The following is a 16829-nucleotide window of genomic DNA, read 5'->3' as shown; positions in this document are numbered from 1 at the left end:
GATTTACAGCCTTATGCGTTTCATGTTCTCACAACACTTAGTCATAGGTAAGTGCCATGCATCCAACAGTTCTGCTACAAAACATAGGCCTAACTACTGAGGAAGCAGGCCCTGCGGCTGCAGGGTGGCCCAGGAGGTATAGGGGGCCCCATGAGGCCTAAATAATGAGCCATTTCAACACATGGATATGTTGGGGGCCTTAAAGGGGTTGTTCACCTTCCAAACTCTTTCAGTTGAGTTGTTTTCAGACTGTTCACCAGAAATATACTTTCTTCAATTGCTTTCCATTTTTTATCTATTGTTTTCCCAATGTTGAAGTTTAAAGTTTAATGTTCCTACCTCTAGTGTTTCAGTCTGGCAGCTCAGTGATCCAGTAACAGATTCTGAACTGTTACAATTTGCCACATATAGTTGATACATTTCTCAGTAGTATCTGTGGAATATTGGCAACTATTGTATCAATGCTAACAGCTGCATTTAATGAAACTCAGGGTAGAGTCCTGCAGTGTGCAGCCTGCGGAATAAGGGGAGGATTTTCAGGTGCGGGTATACCCGTAAGGTTGCCGGTCTCATCAAAATTTCTTATCTTATGTAATATTGTCTATATTTTACTCCTTTTAAAGTTTTACAAAACTTGTTTCTGTCCCGCCCACTTTTGATGACACCACTTCCGGTTTGCAGCACCATCACTTCCTGTTTGATAGTGGTTAGCGGATAAGGCAGTTGCGGTTCTGGGTCGGGTAGCGGATCAAAGTGGGTATATGTGCAGGTTGCGGTTTGGCTGCGGGTTGCAGGGTCGGGTTTGAGTATTAGAAATTGGTTCAGTGCAGGACTCTTAACTCAGAGATTCTGCTCAGCAGGGACAAAGATAAGAAATGTATCAGCGACCCCCCCTCCCACCAGAGCTTCTTTAGAAGGTGAAAAATGAAACTTTACACTTCAGTATTAAAAAAATGATCACACGTAGAAAATAGAAAGTAGTTGGAAAAAGTCTTTATTTCTGGTGGAAAATCTGAATCCAACTGAACTGAAAAAAAAGTGTTTGAAGGTGAACAACCCCTTTAAAATGAATTTGCTGTGGAGCCCAGTGACATCTAGTTACTCCACTGCTACAGAACCTCTTTAGAAAGCTCAAATGAGTGCCTGGTTTTCATCGCATGTAATGTGGGCTGTTTTTCTGCATAGTAATAGCAATCTCACTTGCTCTCCTTTCTTCCATTCTTGTATGTAGCAGCCCCACTTTTATTTATAAATGTATGTATGACAGTAAGTAATGCTGTGTCCTTAGTGAACACAATAAGCACAAGGCAGTCTTAGGGCTAGATATTTTCTTTTCATTGTTAAAGAAACATGCAGCATTTTATTCTAATAAAAATCTAATATAAAATTCATAAACAGACGCGTTGTCGTTTGTCAGATCATAGCATTTGTAGCTCCGGCTGCGTTGGCTGGATTCCATGTGAGACTAAAAGTATTCTGCGCATGGATCGTCTCAAGATCCTCTTCATAGTCATGCGCTTGTATATACAGTATTTATAGGTCTGCTGGTTATAGCTGAAGTGGCAACTTTACATCTCAACATGGCTTTCAAATGGAGGGATGTCTACAAACCATGAAATTCTAAATAACCTTACATTGTGTATCATTTGGCAGTTATTAGGTATTAGTTTTATTCTAGAAAATATTTAATCACGTAATGTTTCAGTGCAGGTTCTGTTTGTTTTCGTGCAGAGATGAGCAATAGGTGTTTACTGCAATCGTTGTTTTCACTGAGAGAGAGCAATCATTTATTCTTCACTAATACTGGAGCCGTCGGCTTGCAGAATTGTTAGTGGTTCTTGTGGGTTATCCAGGCTTGCTTCACTGCTGGGCTTTGCTACATGTTGACTGATGGCAAATGCTGAGACTAAAATCGCCTGCTGCAATGCACTCGCTGCACTTCGATTTTTCAAAGTCGCCCGAAGTTTCCTTGTGAGGCAACTTCGGGCGACTACGGAAATTGAAGCGCCGCGAGTGCCATTGCACTGGCGTTTTCTCATTATAGCAGGGGGAAGGCAGTTTGGGGAGATTGTCGCCCAGAAGAAGAGATGATTAGTCGCCAGGCGACTAAATCTCCCCGAATCTGCCCGTGTGCTCCTGCCCTAAGCGTGTTGAATGGGAATAATAAATTAAACTCCTGTATTTTAATGATATGAATAAAAGGTTTTACTGGAATTGATCCCTCTGGTGCTCTGTACTTTCCATGTTTCTACTTTTATACTACCTGCATTTAAATGCTCAGGTTGCCTTTTCTTTCCCAGACCAATTCTACTTGTAACTTTCTGCTCTCTGCATATGCTTTTGCCTGAAGAATATGTGCTAAGAAGTATAAGCGTCACTTTTCAGCTACAAAACTGAATGGGTACAGAGTCACCACCACCTTCTTTGTCTCTATGCAGAAGTCACACAGTGTCATTCTGGGTTTCTACAAATTCAAGTTCTGGGCAACAGAGGAAGGAAGGATTTCCCAGGAAGCAACTCTCTTTGTTAAACTGAGAGAAGGAAGTATAGTAACTGCTGGGGAAATGTAAAGGGAGGTTGCTACACTTATTTCTGCATATCAAGTCACCCACTGGGCATAAGAATAGGCATGCTCTGGGCACAAAAGTGCTGCTTTTGGCAGTTCTAATGCAGAAAATATTTTTTGAAGCTCTGATAAATTCCACAGGTACCCTACGATAGCACAGCACCATTCATAATAAAATCCCCTAAATAACTGGACACAGCTTGGTGCACCCCGTGCATGTTATTTCAATCTCCATGAGTGATTTGCTAACTCAAACTATTGCAATTGAAAGGGGTTGTTCACCTTTATTCAGCAGCTCTGCAGTTTGCAGTTTCAGCAATCTGGTTGCTAGGGTCTGAACTACCCTAGCAACCATGCATTGCTTGGAATATGTATGGGAGAGGGTCTGAATAAAAAGATGAGTAATAAAAAGCAACTCGAACAATACAGTTGTAGCCTTGTAGAGTGTTTGTTTTTTAGATGGGGTCAGTGACCCCCTCATTTGAAAGTTGGGAAGAGTCAGAAGAAGAAGGCAAATGTCTCAAAAACTATAGGAATGAAAAGATGAAGATCAATTTAAAAGCTGCTTAAAGGGATACTGTCATGGGAAAATGTTTTTTCCAAAACGCATCAGTTAATAGTGCTGCTCCAGCATAATTCTGCACCAAAATCCATTTCTCAAAAGAGCAAACACAATGAGCACTTCTCTATTAGGATCTGCTTTACACACCTACATTTGATAGGGGGATGCCAGAACTTCCTTGCCATTCCATGAAACGTTCGATCATTGTCGATTGTGGTGGAAAATGCTGCTATCCATTGGGAAGTAATTTGATGAATGGGATGGCCAATGCATACGTTTATTTATAAATTTGTTATTTTCACTTTTATTTAGACATTTGGGTGGCCAGTAGTGTGCAGTTGGACAATGTTCTATTTGTTATCAGACCATGTGATGAAGGAGTTCATACAGTTGATCCAAATATCAATTCTTTTGTAGGAGGATCTGACGGATCAAGACTTTATGACTGTGTATGGCGATACAACTCCAGTGTAAATGAATGGACGGAAGTATCTCCAATGCTGAAAGCACGAGAGTATCACAGCTCAACTGTGCTCAATGGCCTTCTGTATGTGATTGCTTCAGACAGCACTGAGCGTTACGACCCAACCATGGACACGTGGGAGTCTCTGCGTCCTATGCTTTACCCAATGGATAACTGCTCAACAACATCCTGCAGGAAAAAACTCTATGCAATCGGCTCCTTAGAAGGCAAAGAAAGTATGGTCATGCAGTGCTATAATCCCGATACTAATCTATGGTCCATGGTGAACTGTGGCCAACTGCCACCATGGTCTTTTGCACCCAAGACTGTGACACTAAATGGCCTCATCTATTTTGTAAGGTAAGATAATAGTATTAACTGAAATATTCATATGTGCACAGGGGGAGGCACATTTATCAAAGGTCAAATTTCGAATTCATGTGAGTTATTTTTAACTGTAATAAATTTGAAAATACTCGAAATTCGATTGGGAGTTGTTTAATAAAAAATCAAATATCTAAAACTTGCACGAATATTACAGACTCGAAAACTCGAATCGAGTTAGAAAAAACGCGAATGTTAGGAAGGCTAGTAACATGTCCAAATTGAAGCCTGGACCTCTCCCATTGACTTATACATTAAGTCGGCAGGTTTTAGGTGGTGAAGAGTCAAATTCGAATTTGTAAAGGGCCAGCATTTGATAAATCTGGAAATTCAAATTCAAATTGAGTTTGGATAATTCACAATTGGAATTTTGAGAGTTTTGACCATAAAAAACATTCGAAAACTAGAATTTTCAATTCGACCTTTAATAAATCTGCCCTAAAACTAAAACTCTTGTCTTTTTTACAGGAGTCAAATATTTGTCGTTTTTGGGACTGATTTACAATTGATTGTTGAGGAAATGCCAAAATAACAGATAAAGAACACATGTTTTTGGGTTGGGAAACGTTTGTATGCTGACAGTGCACAATCTATACAAATAGAACTTAATTTGAAAAGTATACACAAATATGCACATTTTTTTTTGGGGGATAGGGATAGAAAGGCTTAATTACCACATTTTGAGTGTGTGTGTTGTTGTTGTTGTTTTGTGGGAACAGTTTACTGTTAGGGCAGGAGTGCTCATACTTTACTAATGTCTAATTTTAGTGATGTTGACCCATTATGATCTACATCCATAATAGCATTGTTAGCATTTTGTATTGCTTAAATATTATATTGTTTATGGGAAAAGTTATATTGCTATATTTAATAATTTAATTGTTCATGATGTATTATTATTATTATTATATTATGATATTATTGTACTATTATTATTATTATTATAATAATTTTTATTATTAACTATTTCTGTAACCTTAACAGAATAAATATCTGAATTAAACAGAAGGGTAATTTAGACAAGCAGTTTGTTGACAGTGTCTTGAGATCTACTGATCACCAGCTGAAGGTCTACTGGTAGATCACGATATACCTTTTGGGTCTTTTATGGCTGTGTTGAATTGGCAGTAGCTTTTTAGTTTTATGGGGTCTCTACATGCCACATATTTTAGTAATCCTGTTCATATTGGATATCAAACTGTTCAGAGGACTTGGGTACAAATTAAATCTCTGCTGTTATCTATCTTTGTATCTAAGGCATGTGTAAGATATGCTGCGGTAAAGTGGAAGTTTTTAGTAGACTTTTTATATAAATGTTTTAGCTTTGTAGTTTGGTAGCTTGGAATAGAAAGACACTATTTACCTGTATTTAATTTGGTAGAATGTTTACTTTCCAAAGACATGTATGGTTTTCTGGTGTAAACTTACAGTTAGGGGCATTCTTTACCTTGCAATCTATAAAGTATGCTTATTTCTGGTACAGTGCTTTAACACATGGGCCATTCTAAATCTGTTGTATTTCTACACATAAAGTAAGATGCAACATGTTTGTGATGTATTTAGTTACATTATGAATATAAAATAATGTATGGTTTAACTTGGTAGTTACTCCCATCTGTGGCAGTTACATACACAGTTAAAATATCTGCCCCATCCACCAGCTGTACAAAATTTAAGTGAAATCCTTTTAAAGAAAACTATGCCGCCAAAATGAATACTTAAGCAACAGATAGTTTATATCAAATTAAGTGGCATATTAAAGAATTTTACCAAACTGGAATATGTATTTGAGTAAACATTGCCCTTTTACATCTCTTGCCTTAAACCACCATTTTTGTGATGGTCTGTGTGCTGCCTCAGAGATCACCTGACCAGAAATACTGCAGCTCTAAATGTAACAGGAAGAAGTGCGGAAGCAAAATACAGAACTCTGTCTGTTAATTGGCTCATGTGACCTAACAAGTATAGTTTGTTTGGTATGTTTGTATGCACAGTGAATCTTAGGATCCCAGGGGGCTGCCCTTGTTTTTTAAAATGGCAATTTTCTATTTATAATTACCCAGTGGCACATACTACTAGAAAAGTATATTATTATGAAAATGGTTTGTTTACATGAAGCAGGGTTTTACATATGAGCTGTTTTATAGAAAGCACATTATGAGTGGCGATGTGTCAAATCTGTGGTGGACTTAAAAACATATTTCAAAAATTATACTTGAAAACATTTTTCACCTGAAGGAAGCGATTCATTTTCTGTGCATGCATGTACCTTGCACAGGGACCAGAACCTGAAGCTACAGGCTGAGTACAACTGCAGGGTTTATTTGAAAGTCATTGCACAAGATCTCTTTATTTTTCTGTGCTAAAATGGCCGCACTTCTCCCATCTCCACTTTCACAAGCGTGAACTGTAAATAAAATATCTTCTGAACAGCAAAACATTAACTTAAAACCACCTTAGCAACGCCGTCTTACCTGAGGGAACATTATGTTCCCTTAAAAACTAAGATCCGGTTTTGTAAACATGATTCTGGGAATGGCTAATCTAAATATATGCAGTTAAAGCCAGGAGTCTGCTCTGGCTCATTCCAGACATCACACGCAGTCTAATACACACTATATACACATCTTCAGAGCGTATTCAGAAGAAATGCACCTTAGCAGCACTATATAACATACACACAGACATACAAATGGAAAAGGAAATCAAGAGCTTTGGGAAGTTTGAGAAGGAAGAAAGAAAAATGATTACATGGAAAGATGAGCTTTAATTTGAATTATTTGGAAGGGTTTGGCAGAGCATGGAGGATTTTTAAGCCATTGGGTTGAGCAGGGTTGTAAAACACAAGTTCAAACATTTTTATATTTTTACTGATATTTCTAGGGGTAAATGTAGTGGCTGTAGTGCATGCAGTGGAATACGGTGGATTCTGGATTCTGAGAGTCCCAAAAATGTTACTGCTGAGGTCAAGGGAAGGATACTCCACCAGGGATTGTAGGGATTGCAGCCATGCCCTGGACTATATGGTTATTTTGAGTTCTGGTCATAGTTCTGGTCATCATTACATCAGCATAGTCTGGGAAGAGCTGTAAAATGTAATTCCTAACCTAAAATAACAAGTGTATTTTATTAGTTGTAATATTGGTGTGTAGGCAGCCATCTCAGGTCGTTTTGCCTGGTCATGTGCTTTCAGAAAGAGCCAGCACTTTAGGATGGAACTGCTTTCAGGCAGGCTGTTTCTCCTACTCAATGTATCTGAAGGTGTCTCAGTGGGATGTGAATTTTTACTATTGAGTGCTGTTCTTAGATCTACCAGAGAGCTGTTATCTGGTTACCTTCCCATTGTTCTGCTGATGGGCTGGGGGGGGGGTGATATCACTCCAGTCTGCAGTGCAGCAGTAAAGAGTGACTGAATTTTATCAGAGCACAAGTCACATGACTGGGGACACCTGGGAAACTGACAATATGTTTAGCCCCATGTCTGATTTCAAAAATGTAATATCAAAATATAAAAATCTGTTTGCTCTTTTAAAAAACAGATATCAGTGCAGAAGTCTGCTGGAGCAGCACTATCAACTGATGCATTGCTGAAAAAAAACATGTTTTCCCATTGATAATATCCCTTTAAATATTTGCAAACGATATTTGTATTCGAATCCAGCAGAATAGATGCCTCTGTAAGGGAACATCTTTCTCACTCAGGTGACCCAGGAACTATTTTCTGCCTTCTTCTTCAGGGAAGAAACATGGACCTTTTTTGTAGTTAATCAGAATTTTTCCTACTGGGCACATTGTCGGCATTAAACATTTTGCAGCAACCCACAGTGGTTATAAGATGCTTTTGGGAAAAAACTCAACATTAGGAAGTTCATTTATTAAAGGTTGAATTTTGAATTCATGTGAGTTTTTTAACTCTGTTAAATTCAAATTTACTTGAAATTCAATTTATATAATAAAAAAAAAATAGACTCGAAAACTCGACTAAACTCATTTCGAGTTTTTTCTCCAAAAAAAACTTGAATGTCAGGAAGGCTACTAACATATCCAAATTAGTCCCTGGAACTCTCCCATTGCCTTATACTTGAACTCTTCAGGTTTTAGCCGGCAAATTTCGAGTTCTTAAAGGGCCAGAGTGTGATAAATCTCAAAATTTGAATTAAAACTCAAATCGAGTTTGGATAATACACAATTCGAATTTGAGAGTTTTGACCATAAAATAAATTCGAAAATTCTAATTCGAATTTTTTTATTTGACCCTTAATAAATCTGCCCCTAGCTGTTTTGCAAGAGCTAAATATTTCTTCCCCCCCCCATAGTTCTGATGTGAATGGAACAGCTGCTGAGAGAGCTGCCAGCTACAGGCAATGCTCCTCACCTGCTCCTGTCATAAACCATGTTCCTAACCCAGACTCAAGTGACCACATGGTAACGTACTTTCTGTCACTTGGATTTCCATGAAACTCTGTGGTCTCACATTTTCATATTTTGGAAAGGCCCCATCTCTCAGGTCCCCTCTAATTCTTCTGTTCCTGCTGCTTTTGCAGGTTCTGAAGTATTGGTATAACCCTGAGTGGGGAGGTGAATCATTTCCTTCAGCTCTGACAAGTGGCAAACTGATTGGCAGCCTTCATCTGACTAAAAACACTTGGGCCTTAGATTTATATTTGTTTGTAGTTATATTTGAGACATGCTTATTGAAGACAGACAGAGGTGCCCAACATTTTCTAATTTGCAAATCTCTTTTCAGATCCCAGACGTGGGGTCAAGATTATAAACCGTAGCTCGTTAAGAACATCTTAATAAAAATCAGAATTTACATGTGCTTGATTAAAAAGTAGTGTTCTGTTTTCTGGCAACAATCCAAAATTCTCACCTCATCCCATTAGCCATAAAATACACTAATTTAGCCTGAGATATTTCATGTTTAGTAAGGAATAAAAAAAATAAAAAAAGTGTATCACCAAAATCCACCAAAAAAAGTCACAATAAAAAAAAAACTGTGAGGTGTCTGCAATGGCAACATTAGTGCAGTGTGTATTGAGAGTAGGATTATTAATCAGTAACTGCCCAGATTGGCTGACCTCAGTGTACAGGCTTGAGTATGGGGCCAAACCATTGTCTGCCATGGGATTATCCAAGATATCTAACTGGCAGGAATAAAGCGCCTATCGGAGAGGACCACATCTTATTGGTTGGTACCTTAAACACAGATAGCGGAATTCATTTATAGGGCGAAGTGGCTAACGCTAGGGAAAATTCACCAGTGTGACGTCATTTTGCCAATTTACTAACAGTGTCCCTGTCGAAAATTCGCTAGCGAAGTAGAAAGACTATCGCAACTTCGCACCCTAACACCTGGTGAAGTTGCACTCTGGCGAAGGGGAAAAACTACGCAAATTAACTATGGTTTTTTTCCCTGTACGTTACCCCTTTCGCCAGAGTTTACTTCGCCAGGTCAGACCAGGCGAAGTTCAATAGAGTAGATAGGAGTCTGAAAAAAAAAAGTTGAACAGTTTTCTAAGTCCCAAAAAACGCTGTAGCCCAAAGAAACAGTTCAAAACAAGAGAGCAGACTTAGAGTGTATTGCCGTATCTTTGCTGTTTTAGTAGTTTTGTAGAATAATAGGATAAAACTTTCAGAGGTTAATCGTGAGAGTTCAAGATCCACAACCTCCTAACATACCAAGTACCACAGTTTATATGTTTGCGGCAGATCCAAGAGAGCAGACTTAGGGGGTTAAGTCTGAATTTAGTACAAATTCTGAAGTTAGTCCGAATTTATCTCAATATTTTCTGCTACAAACTCCGATCAAATCCGCTCAGGTTTTTTACGCTTATTTATTTATTTTCTGCAACAAGCTTCAATCAAAACCGCTCAGGTTTTTTATGCTTATTTTTTTATTACATTTGTTTTGTGGGAAAAAAAAATCAGATTTTCACGTTTTTTTCAGATTTCTCATCTGATTTTCGCAATTTTTTTTCGTATTTTGCCTGAAAAACTTCAGGGTATTGCACAAAACCCAGCGCACATCAAAAAATCATTGGGACTTCTCCCACTGACTTAAATGCAACCTCGACAGGTCTGAGATGCCGGATTTTCTGATTCAGACTTTTCCATCCTCGGGGGTTTAATAAATCCTGAAAAATTAGATTTTTTTAAAAAAAGTCCAATTTTATAAAAAAATAAAATACGATTTTTGTATTTTTTTTGCATTCGGAGTTTAGAAAATAACCCCCTTAGTGTGTTGCTCTTTATGTTTGCTTTTTTAGTAGTTATGTAAATTACTGGTATCGAACTTTCAGTGGTTAATCATTAGAGTCCAACATTTCTATTATTTACCTTATTTTCGTTGCATCCGTCTTGTCGCTTTCGTTTCCTCTCATTGCGTCGGTTCTCAAGAAGACGCATTGTGTAGTTCCAGCCTAAGTGGTGCAGAAACACAAGTTGAGAATTGTAACTATACATTAAATATACGTATAGCCGCGCTGTATGTCTCAGCCCTTTTGCACATGCAGGTTCAGCCGAAAACCGAAAAATGGGGTTTCGAAGCATGGCTATTTCCTATATGCAAACAATAAAAAATATATAATATATACAGTATATAATAATAACTGCATTTGTTATTAGGCAGTCATTAGAAAAAGTAGCAGATTTTTGGTATTTACATTGTCACACTTTGGTGTGGTTTTTATATTTCTCATTCAATTTAATAAACAGAATAAGTTTTTCTGCACTAGGAAACATTAGTGAATGGTGCCCCTAGAATATGTTGCACTAACAGGCCCAAGGTTTGCATAGATTTGTACATCCATGTGTCCTTTCAGTACAGGTATGGGACCTGTTATCCAGAATGCTCAGGACCTGGGGTTTTCCAGATAACGGATCTTTCTGTTATTTTGATCTTTGTACCTTAAGTCTACTAGAAAACCATTTAAACATTAAATAAACCCAATAGGGTGTTTTTGCTTCCAATAAGGATTAATTATATCTTAGTTTAGATCAAGTACAGGTATAGGATCTGTTATCCAGAATACTCGGACCTGGGGGTTCCCAGATAACTGGTCTTTCCATAATTTAGATCTTCATACCTTAAATCTACTAAGTGTAAACATGAAATAAACCCAATAGGCTGGTTTTGCCTCCAATAAGGATATTAATAATTATATCTTAGTTGGGATCAAGTACAAGCTACTGTTTTATTATTAAAGGAATTTATTTTTAAAAATGTGGATTTGGGGTATAGAAGCAAAAAAAAAAAAAAACCCTTTTTTTCTACCTTTAAAGCCCATTTCAACAGTAAAATTGCAGTGGGGGGTGAAAAGACATAAAAACAACAGCGTCTCTGTTTCTCATATTGTTTGGCACATTAATTAGGCACCATTTTTTATCCTGTGGAACGTATGCGACATTGTGATTTATGCAGAAATCTTCTTTTTAATTACAGAGATGATTCAGCGGACGTAGATGTGTACAGTCCATCAAAGAATGAATGGGACAAGATTCCACCAATGATACAGGTACTTCTGGGGCAGATCATAGTATCAGTCTGGCTCCTGGGATTCTTGTCCATGATGAGTATGTTTCAATAGGAAAGGAAGGAATAGAATGACATTTGAAACAAGGTGATATGACATAGTAAAGTAGAGTTTAGGTGGGACATTTGGGATAGGACAGTCGAACAGTAATAGCCCAGTGTTGGTAAATGGAGTGTCTGTAGTTCTGCCCATTTAGGTAAATGCCATAAACGTTTGGTTGAGACGGATCGGGAGGCAGATTTATTAAGGGTTGAATTTCAAACTCCTTTGAGTTTTTTTTTTAAAATTCCCATGAACTCGAAATTCGGCCAATCGAAATTAATTTTTTTAAACTCGGGTGGATTAAATCGACCCAAAAACTTGAATCGAATTCTCAGAAAAAAAAACTAGAATGTCAGGAAGGCTGCAAACAACTCCCTGGGCGTCTCCCATTGACTTAAACAGCAATTCGGCAGGTTTTAGATGGCGAATAGTCTAATTTGAGTTTTTAAAGGGGCCAGAGTATGATTATTATTATTATTAACATTTATTTATAAAGCGCCAGCATATTTTGCAGCGCTGTAAAGTAAATGTGTTTGTATAACGAAATCACAGGAATTACATACATAGAACATATGGAGTTACATACATCACAACCAATACCGGTACAAAAGGTGAGGAAAGCCCTGTGCAAAAGAGTTAACAATCTAAAGGGAATACAAGAGACAAGGTGTGGGAGTTGGCAAGATCAGAATTAAGTGGGTGAGAGATGTGGTACTGTATGTGGTATTGCGTTTAGTAGTTAAAGAAGAACTAAACCCTAAAAATGAATTTGGCTAAAATGTAATATTTTATATACTGAACTTATTGCACCAGCCTAAAGTTCCAGCTTCTCAATAGCAGCAATGATCCAGGACTTCAAACTTGTCACAGGGGGTCACCATCTTGGAAAGTCTCTGTGACACTCACATGCTCAGTAGGCTCTGAATAGCTGTTGAGAAGCTAGACTTAGAGGTTTTTGCAAATTATCAAGCAGAAAATAAGGTTGGTCTTTAATATAAGCTGATGCTACAAGGCCGATTATTAAATTCTGATGCCAATTGCACTGGTTTCTGTGCTGCCATGTAGTAATTATCTGTATTAAAGGAGAAGGAAAGCTACGGAGGCATTTTATTGCCAATAGATTAGCTGCAAAAGTGCAAGCTAGAATGCTATGTTTATTCTGTAAAATGTTTTACCATACCTGAGTAAACAGCTCTAGAAGCTTAGGTTTAGGAAGTTTAAGAAAGTAGCTGCCATATTAGCTTGCTGTGACATCACGTCCTGCCTGAGTCTCCCTGCTCACTTCTAGCTCTGGGTTTAGATTACAGCAGAGAAGGGGGGAGGAGGGGGGAAAAGGAGCAAACTGAGCATGCTCAAGCCCTAGCCCTGAAGGATTAAGCTGAAATCAAGAAGTCTGAAACAGAAGCCGATGTGCACACAAAAGAAGGAAAGCAATGCAGTGTTGACAGAGGACTCAGAGCAGCATTACAGGGGTTTACTGGTATATTTAGGTGGAGCTTTCTGATAAGGCTTACTTAGTTTATTGTTACATTTATATTGTATGAGTACTGTATATTGTGAGTGGGTCCCTAAGCTCAGTAAGTGACAGTAGCACAGAGCATGTGCAGTGAATCAGCAGAAAATAAGATGGGGAGCTACTGGGGCATCTTTGGAGACACAGATCTTTACTGTGTTTGTCTTGGGCTGGTACAAAAGCCCATACACAATATACAACATTTCTACCTACTTCTTTAGTTAGGCTTTACGTCTCCTTTAAGCAGAGTAAGAGTAGGCTTCTCTAAATAAGTGTGTTTTGAGAGATCTTTTGAAAGCAGAAGGGTGTAGTTAAAATTTGAAAATCGAATTAGAATTTTTGAAAAACTCGAATTGAATTTAAATAACTCCCTAGTCGAATATAACAGTTTTGACCATAAAAAAAACTTGAAAATTCGATTTATCAATTCGACCCTTGAGAAATCTGCCCCAGAGTGCCTTGAGCATCAAAGTTCTGATGGTGTCTGACACCTCTAAAAAAGAGAAAAATAAATAAATATATATATATATATATATATATATATATATATATATATATATATATATATATATATATATATATATATATAGTTACCTAGTTATTTGGGTTGATCCAAGTCCATCTAGTTCATCCCCCAATGAACCAACTGAAAAAGAACTGCGCCCTGATGTGAATGTTATTGATTGTAGGTCCATGTTGGAGGGAGTCTGGCAGCACTGGGAGGGAAGTTCTATGTGACTGGTGGATATGATAATACATTTGAACTGTCTGACGTGGTGGAAGCCTTTGACCCTGAAACCAGATCATGGAGCCTAATGGGACGCCTCCCTCAGCCAACGTTCTGGCACGGCAGCGTCAGTATATTCCGCCAGTTCATGCCACAAACTCAGTACAGTTCAGACGGGGTTCCATTAGACAACGACAGAATCAACCTCAACAGACGGCGCCAGCACTTGCATAACCACAACCTTAACGAATTGCATCGGCGATAAGAACAGGAATAGGCTTTCTAATGAACTTGAATATGAACAAAGTGATGCTCTCTGCGAGTGTTATAGTTCGTGCTTTCAAAGCTTTATCACTACACAAGTCTTTTAGTGATGCACCGAATCCAAGATTCGGTTCGGGATTGGGCCAGGATTGGGCAGAAGGAACCGAATCCAAATCCTAATTTGCATATGCAAATTAGGGACGGGATGGGAATCACGTGACGTTTTGTCACAAAAAAAGGAAGTAAAAAATGTTTTCCCCTTGCATACGCAAATTCGGATTCGGTGGAATCTTTTGCGAAGGATTCTGGGGTTCAGCCGAATCCAAAATAGTGGATTTCCGCGCATCCCTACTTTCTTTCAGTGCATTGCCCACAGGTACGCATACATAGTATAGTGTAACATGTAGCGGCTCTTTATCATTTCTATACACACTAAGAAGAAAATATATTTTTTTAATAAGCGAAAAATGTTTAAAATATCCCTCAACCTACGATTTCCCAAAATGCAGTAATTATAAGTTCTGTTTTGTTTGTAATCATTATGTTTCACACTGCATGTAGTGCTAATGTCACACCAGGGAACATTCCACATTAGATTAAAAGGGGTGCCATATTAGTTGTGCAGTCAGAAAGCCCTCTGCATGGGTCTGTGTGATCAGCAGCTATGTTCTAACAAATTCCAGCAGTGCCCCACGGGGAGTTAGAAAGGTAAATCACCAAATTGCTACTTTTTATTGCCTTTCTATTCAGGTATTTTCCTATTCATATCCCAGTCTCTTATTCAAATTTGGTAATTTGGACCCTAGCAACCAGATCGCTGGTATTGCAAACTAGAGAGCTGCTGAATAAAAAGCTAAATAACTCATATACCACAAATAATAAAATATGAAAACCAATTGCAGTTTGGCTCAGAATTTTACTCTCTATATCATACCAAAAGTTAAAGGGATAATGTCATGGGGAAAAAAAACTATCAATTAATAGTGCTGCTCCAGCAGAATTCTGCACTGAAATCCGTTTCTCAAAAGAGCAAACAGTTTTTTTTATATTTAATTTTGAAATCTGACACGGGGCTAGACATATTGTCAGTTTCCCAGCTGCCCCCAGTCACGTGACCTGTGCTCTGATAAACTTCAGTCACTCTTTACTTCTGTACTGCAAGTTGGAGTGATATCACCCCCTCCCTTTTCCCCCCCAGCAGCCTAACAACAGAACAATGGGAAGGTAACCAGATAGCAGCTCCCTAACACAAGATAACAGCTGCCTGGTAGATCTAAGAACAGCACTCAATAGTAAAATCCAGGTCCCACTGTGACACATTCAGTTACATTGAGTAGGAGAAACAACAGTCTGCCAGAAAGCAGTTCCATCCTAAAGTGCTGGCTCTTTCTGAAAGCACATGACCAGGCAATATGACCTGAGATTGCGCCTACCCACCAATATTGCAACTAAAAAATACACTTGCTGGTTCAAGAATGACATTTTATATTGTAGAGTGAATTATTTTAATTTAGAATAAAAACCATGATAGAATCCCTTTAACTCAAAGGTGAACAACCCCTTTAAGTGCAAATGTTGTGTCTGGTCAATGCTGTGCCCCTGGTTGGGTGTAAAGCAATTGTCAATTCTGAGTGCTGAGTAGGGTTGCCACCGGACCGGCTTTGACCCGGACAGCCCGGTATTTTGAAGGACAGCCCGGGTCAAAACTTCCTGCCGGTTTTCCAAATAAGGAAAACTGGGCAGGATTCCGATTGCCATGTCATAGCCCCACCCCCTGGCGCGTAATGGCCCTGCCCGGTCTCCACGGAGTGAAAAGGGGCAACCATAGTGCTGAGTCTCATTTAACCAACCCTGGAGTGACATTAGCCTAAAGCTGATTATATATTTATGCTCATAACTAACGTATGCTTTGCCAAATGTACTAAATACTTGTTATTGTTATTGATTCATTTGAATTGCTCCCAGCAAGCTTGTACCAAGGGCACAGCACATCTATATAAGGATTACACACATATTTATCAAGGGTCGAATTTTGAATAGAAAAAAACATTGAAATTTACATTCAAAAAGACCAACCGAAATGAAGTTGAAGTTTTTTTTGGCTCGAATAGGTCCGTTTTCGGGCTAATTGGAATTGTTCGAATCAAAGGAATAGCGCGTTCGATCGAATTCGATTCAAAGTTTTTCCCAAAAAAAACTTTCATTTTTCAAAGTACACAAATTGACTCCAAATATGTTCTAGGAGGTCCCCCATAGGCTAAAATAGCAATTCGTCAGATTTTAGATGGCGAATGGTTGAAGTCAAATTTTAAAAGAGACAGTACATGATAAATTTCGATATTTGAATTTTCAAATTTTTTTCAAATTTGAATCGAATTTGGATTATTCCCTAATCGAAGTACACACAAATAGCTTGAAATCAGAATTTTTTTCATTTGAAAATTCACCTCTACCTTTGATAAATCTGCCCCTTGATCTCAACTGCCTGATTGACAAGAAGCCAAACTCCTGCAGTTTTCCCTCTTTTTCTGAAGCTAGAGAGAAAAGTCTTGTGCATGAAACAGGATTACGGTCTCTCTTTCATACACTTAGGGATTTGTTTACAAGGTGCAAGCACTTTACATACTGTAACTCCCAACTTCTGTGCAATGCTGGATGTTCTAGTTTAACAAGAGCTCACTAACCACTGGCGTTACATCCTGTTCATGGAATGCATGCGTTTGTGGATCAATCCAAGAAATGAATACCTGTATTTTACGCTGTTCCTGCTAAA

General features: G+C 38.3%; 1 protein-coding gene across 7 annotated transcripts in view; it reads left to right on the top strand.

The window, feature by feature from the left end:
• LOC108697699 (kelch-like protein 21) overlaps positions 1 to 14895 on the top strand; it is a 36839-nt gene extending 21944 nt beyond the window's left edge. For all 7 annotated transcript variants that reach the window (XM_018227985.2, XM_018227984.2, XM_018227987.2 and 4 more), the window contains 3 exons: positions 3546 to 3951; positions 11420 to 11492; positions 13755 to 14895. In XM_018227985.2, coding sequence (XP_018083474.1) covers positions 3546 to 3951; positions 11420 to 11492; positions 13755 to 14057 — 782 coding nt within the window. In that variant the 3' untranslated portion in view covers positions 14058 to 14895. The remainder of the gene's footprint in view (positions 1 to 3545; positions 3952 to 11419; positions 11493 to 13754) is intronic.
• The last annotated feature ends 1934 nt before the right edge of the window (positions 14896 to 16829 follow it).

Source organism: Xenopus laevis, chromosome 7S, assembly GCF_017654675.1.
Source record: "Xenopus laevis strain J_2021 chromosome 7S, Xenopus_laevis_v10.1, whole genome shotgun sequence".
Classification (NCBI taxonomy): domain Eukaryota; kingdom Metazoa; phylum Chordata; class Amphibia; order Anura; family Pipidae; genus Xenopus; species Xenopus laevis.
This window is presented reverse-complemented; position numbering and strand designations above follow the sequence as displayed.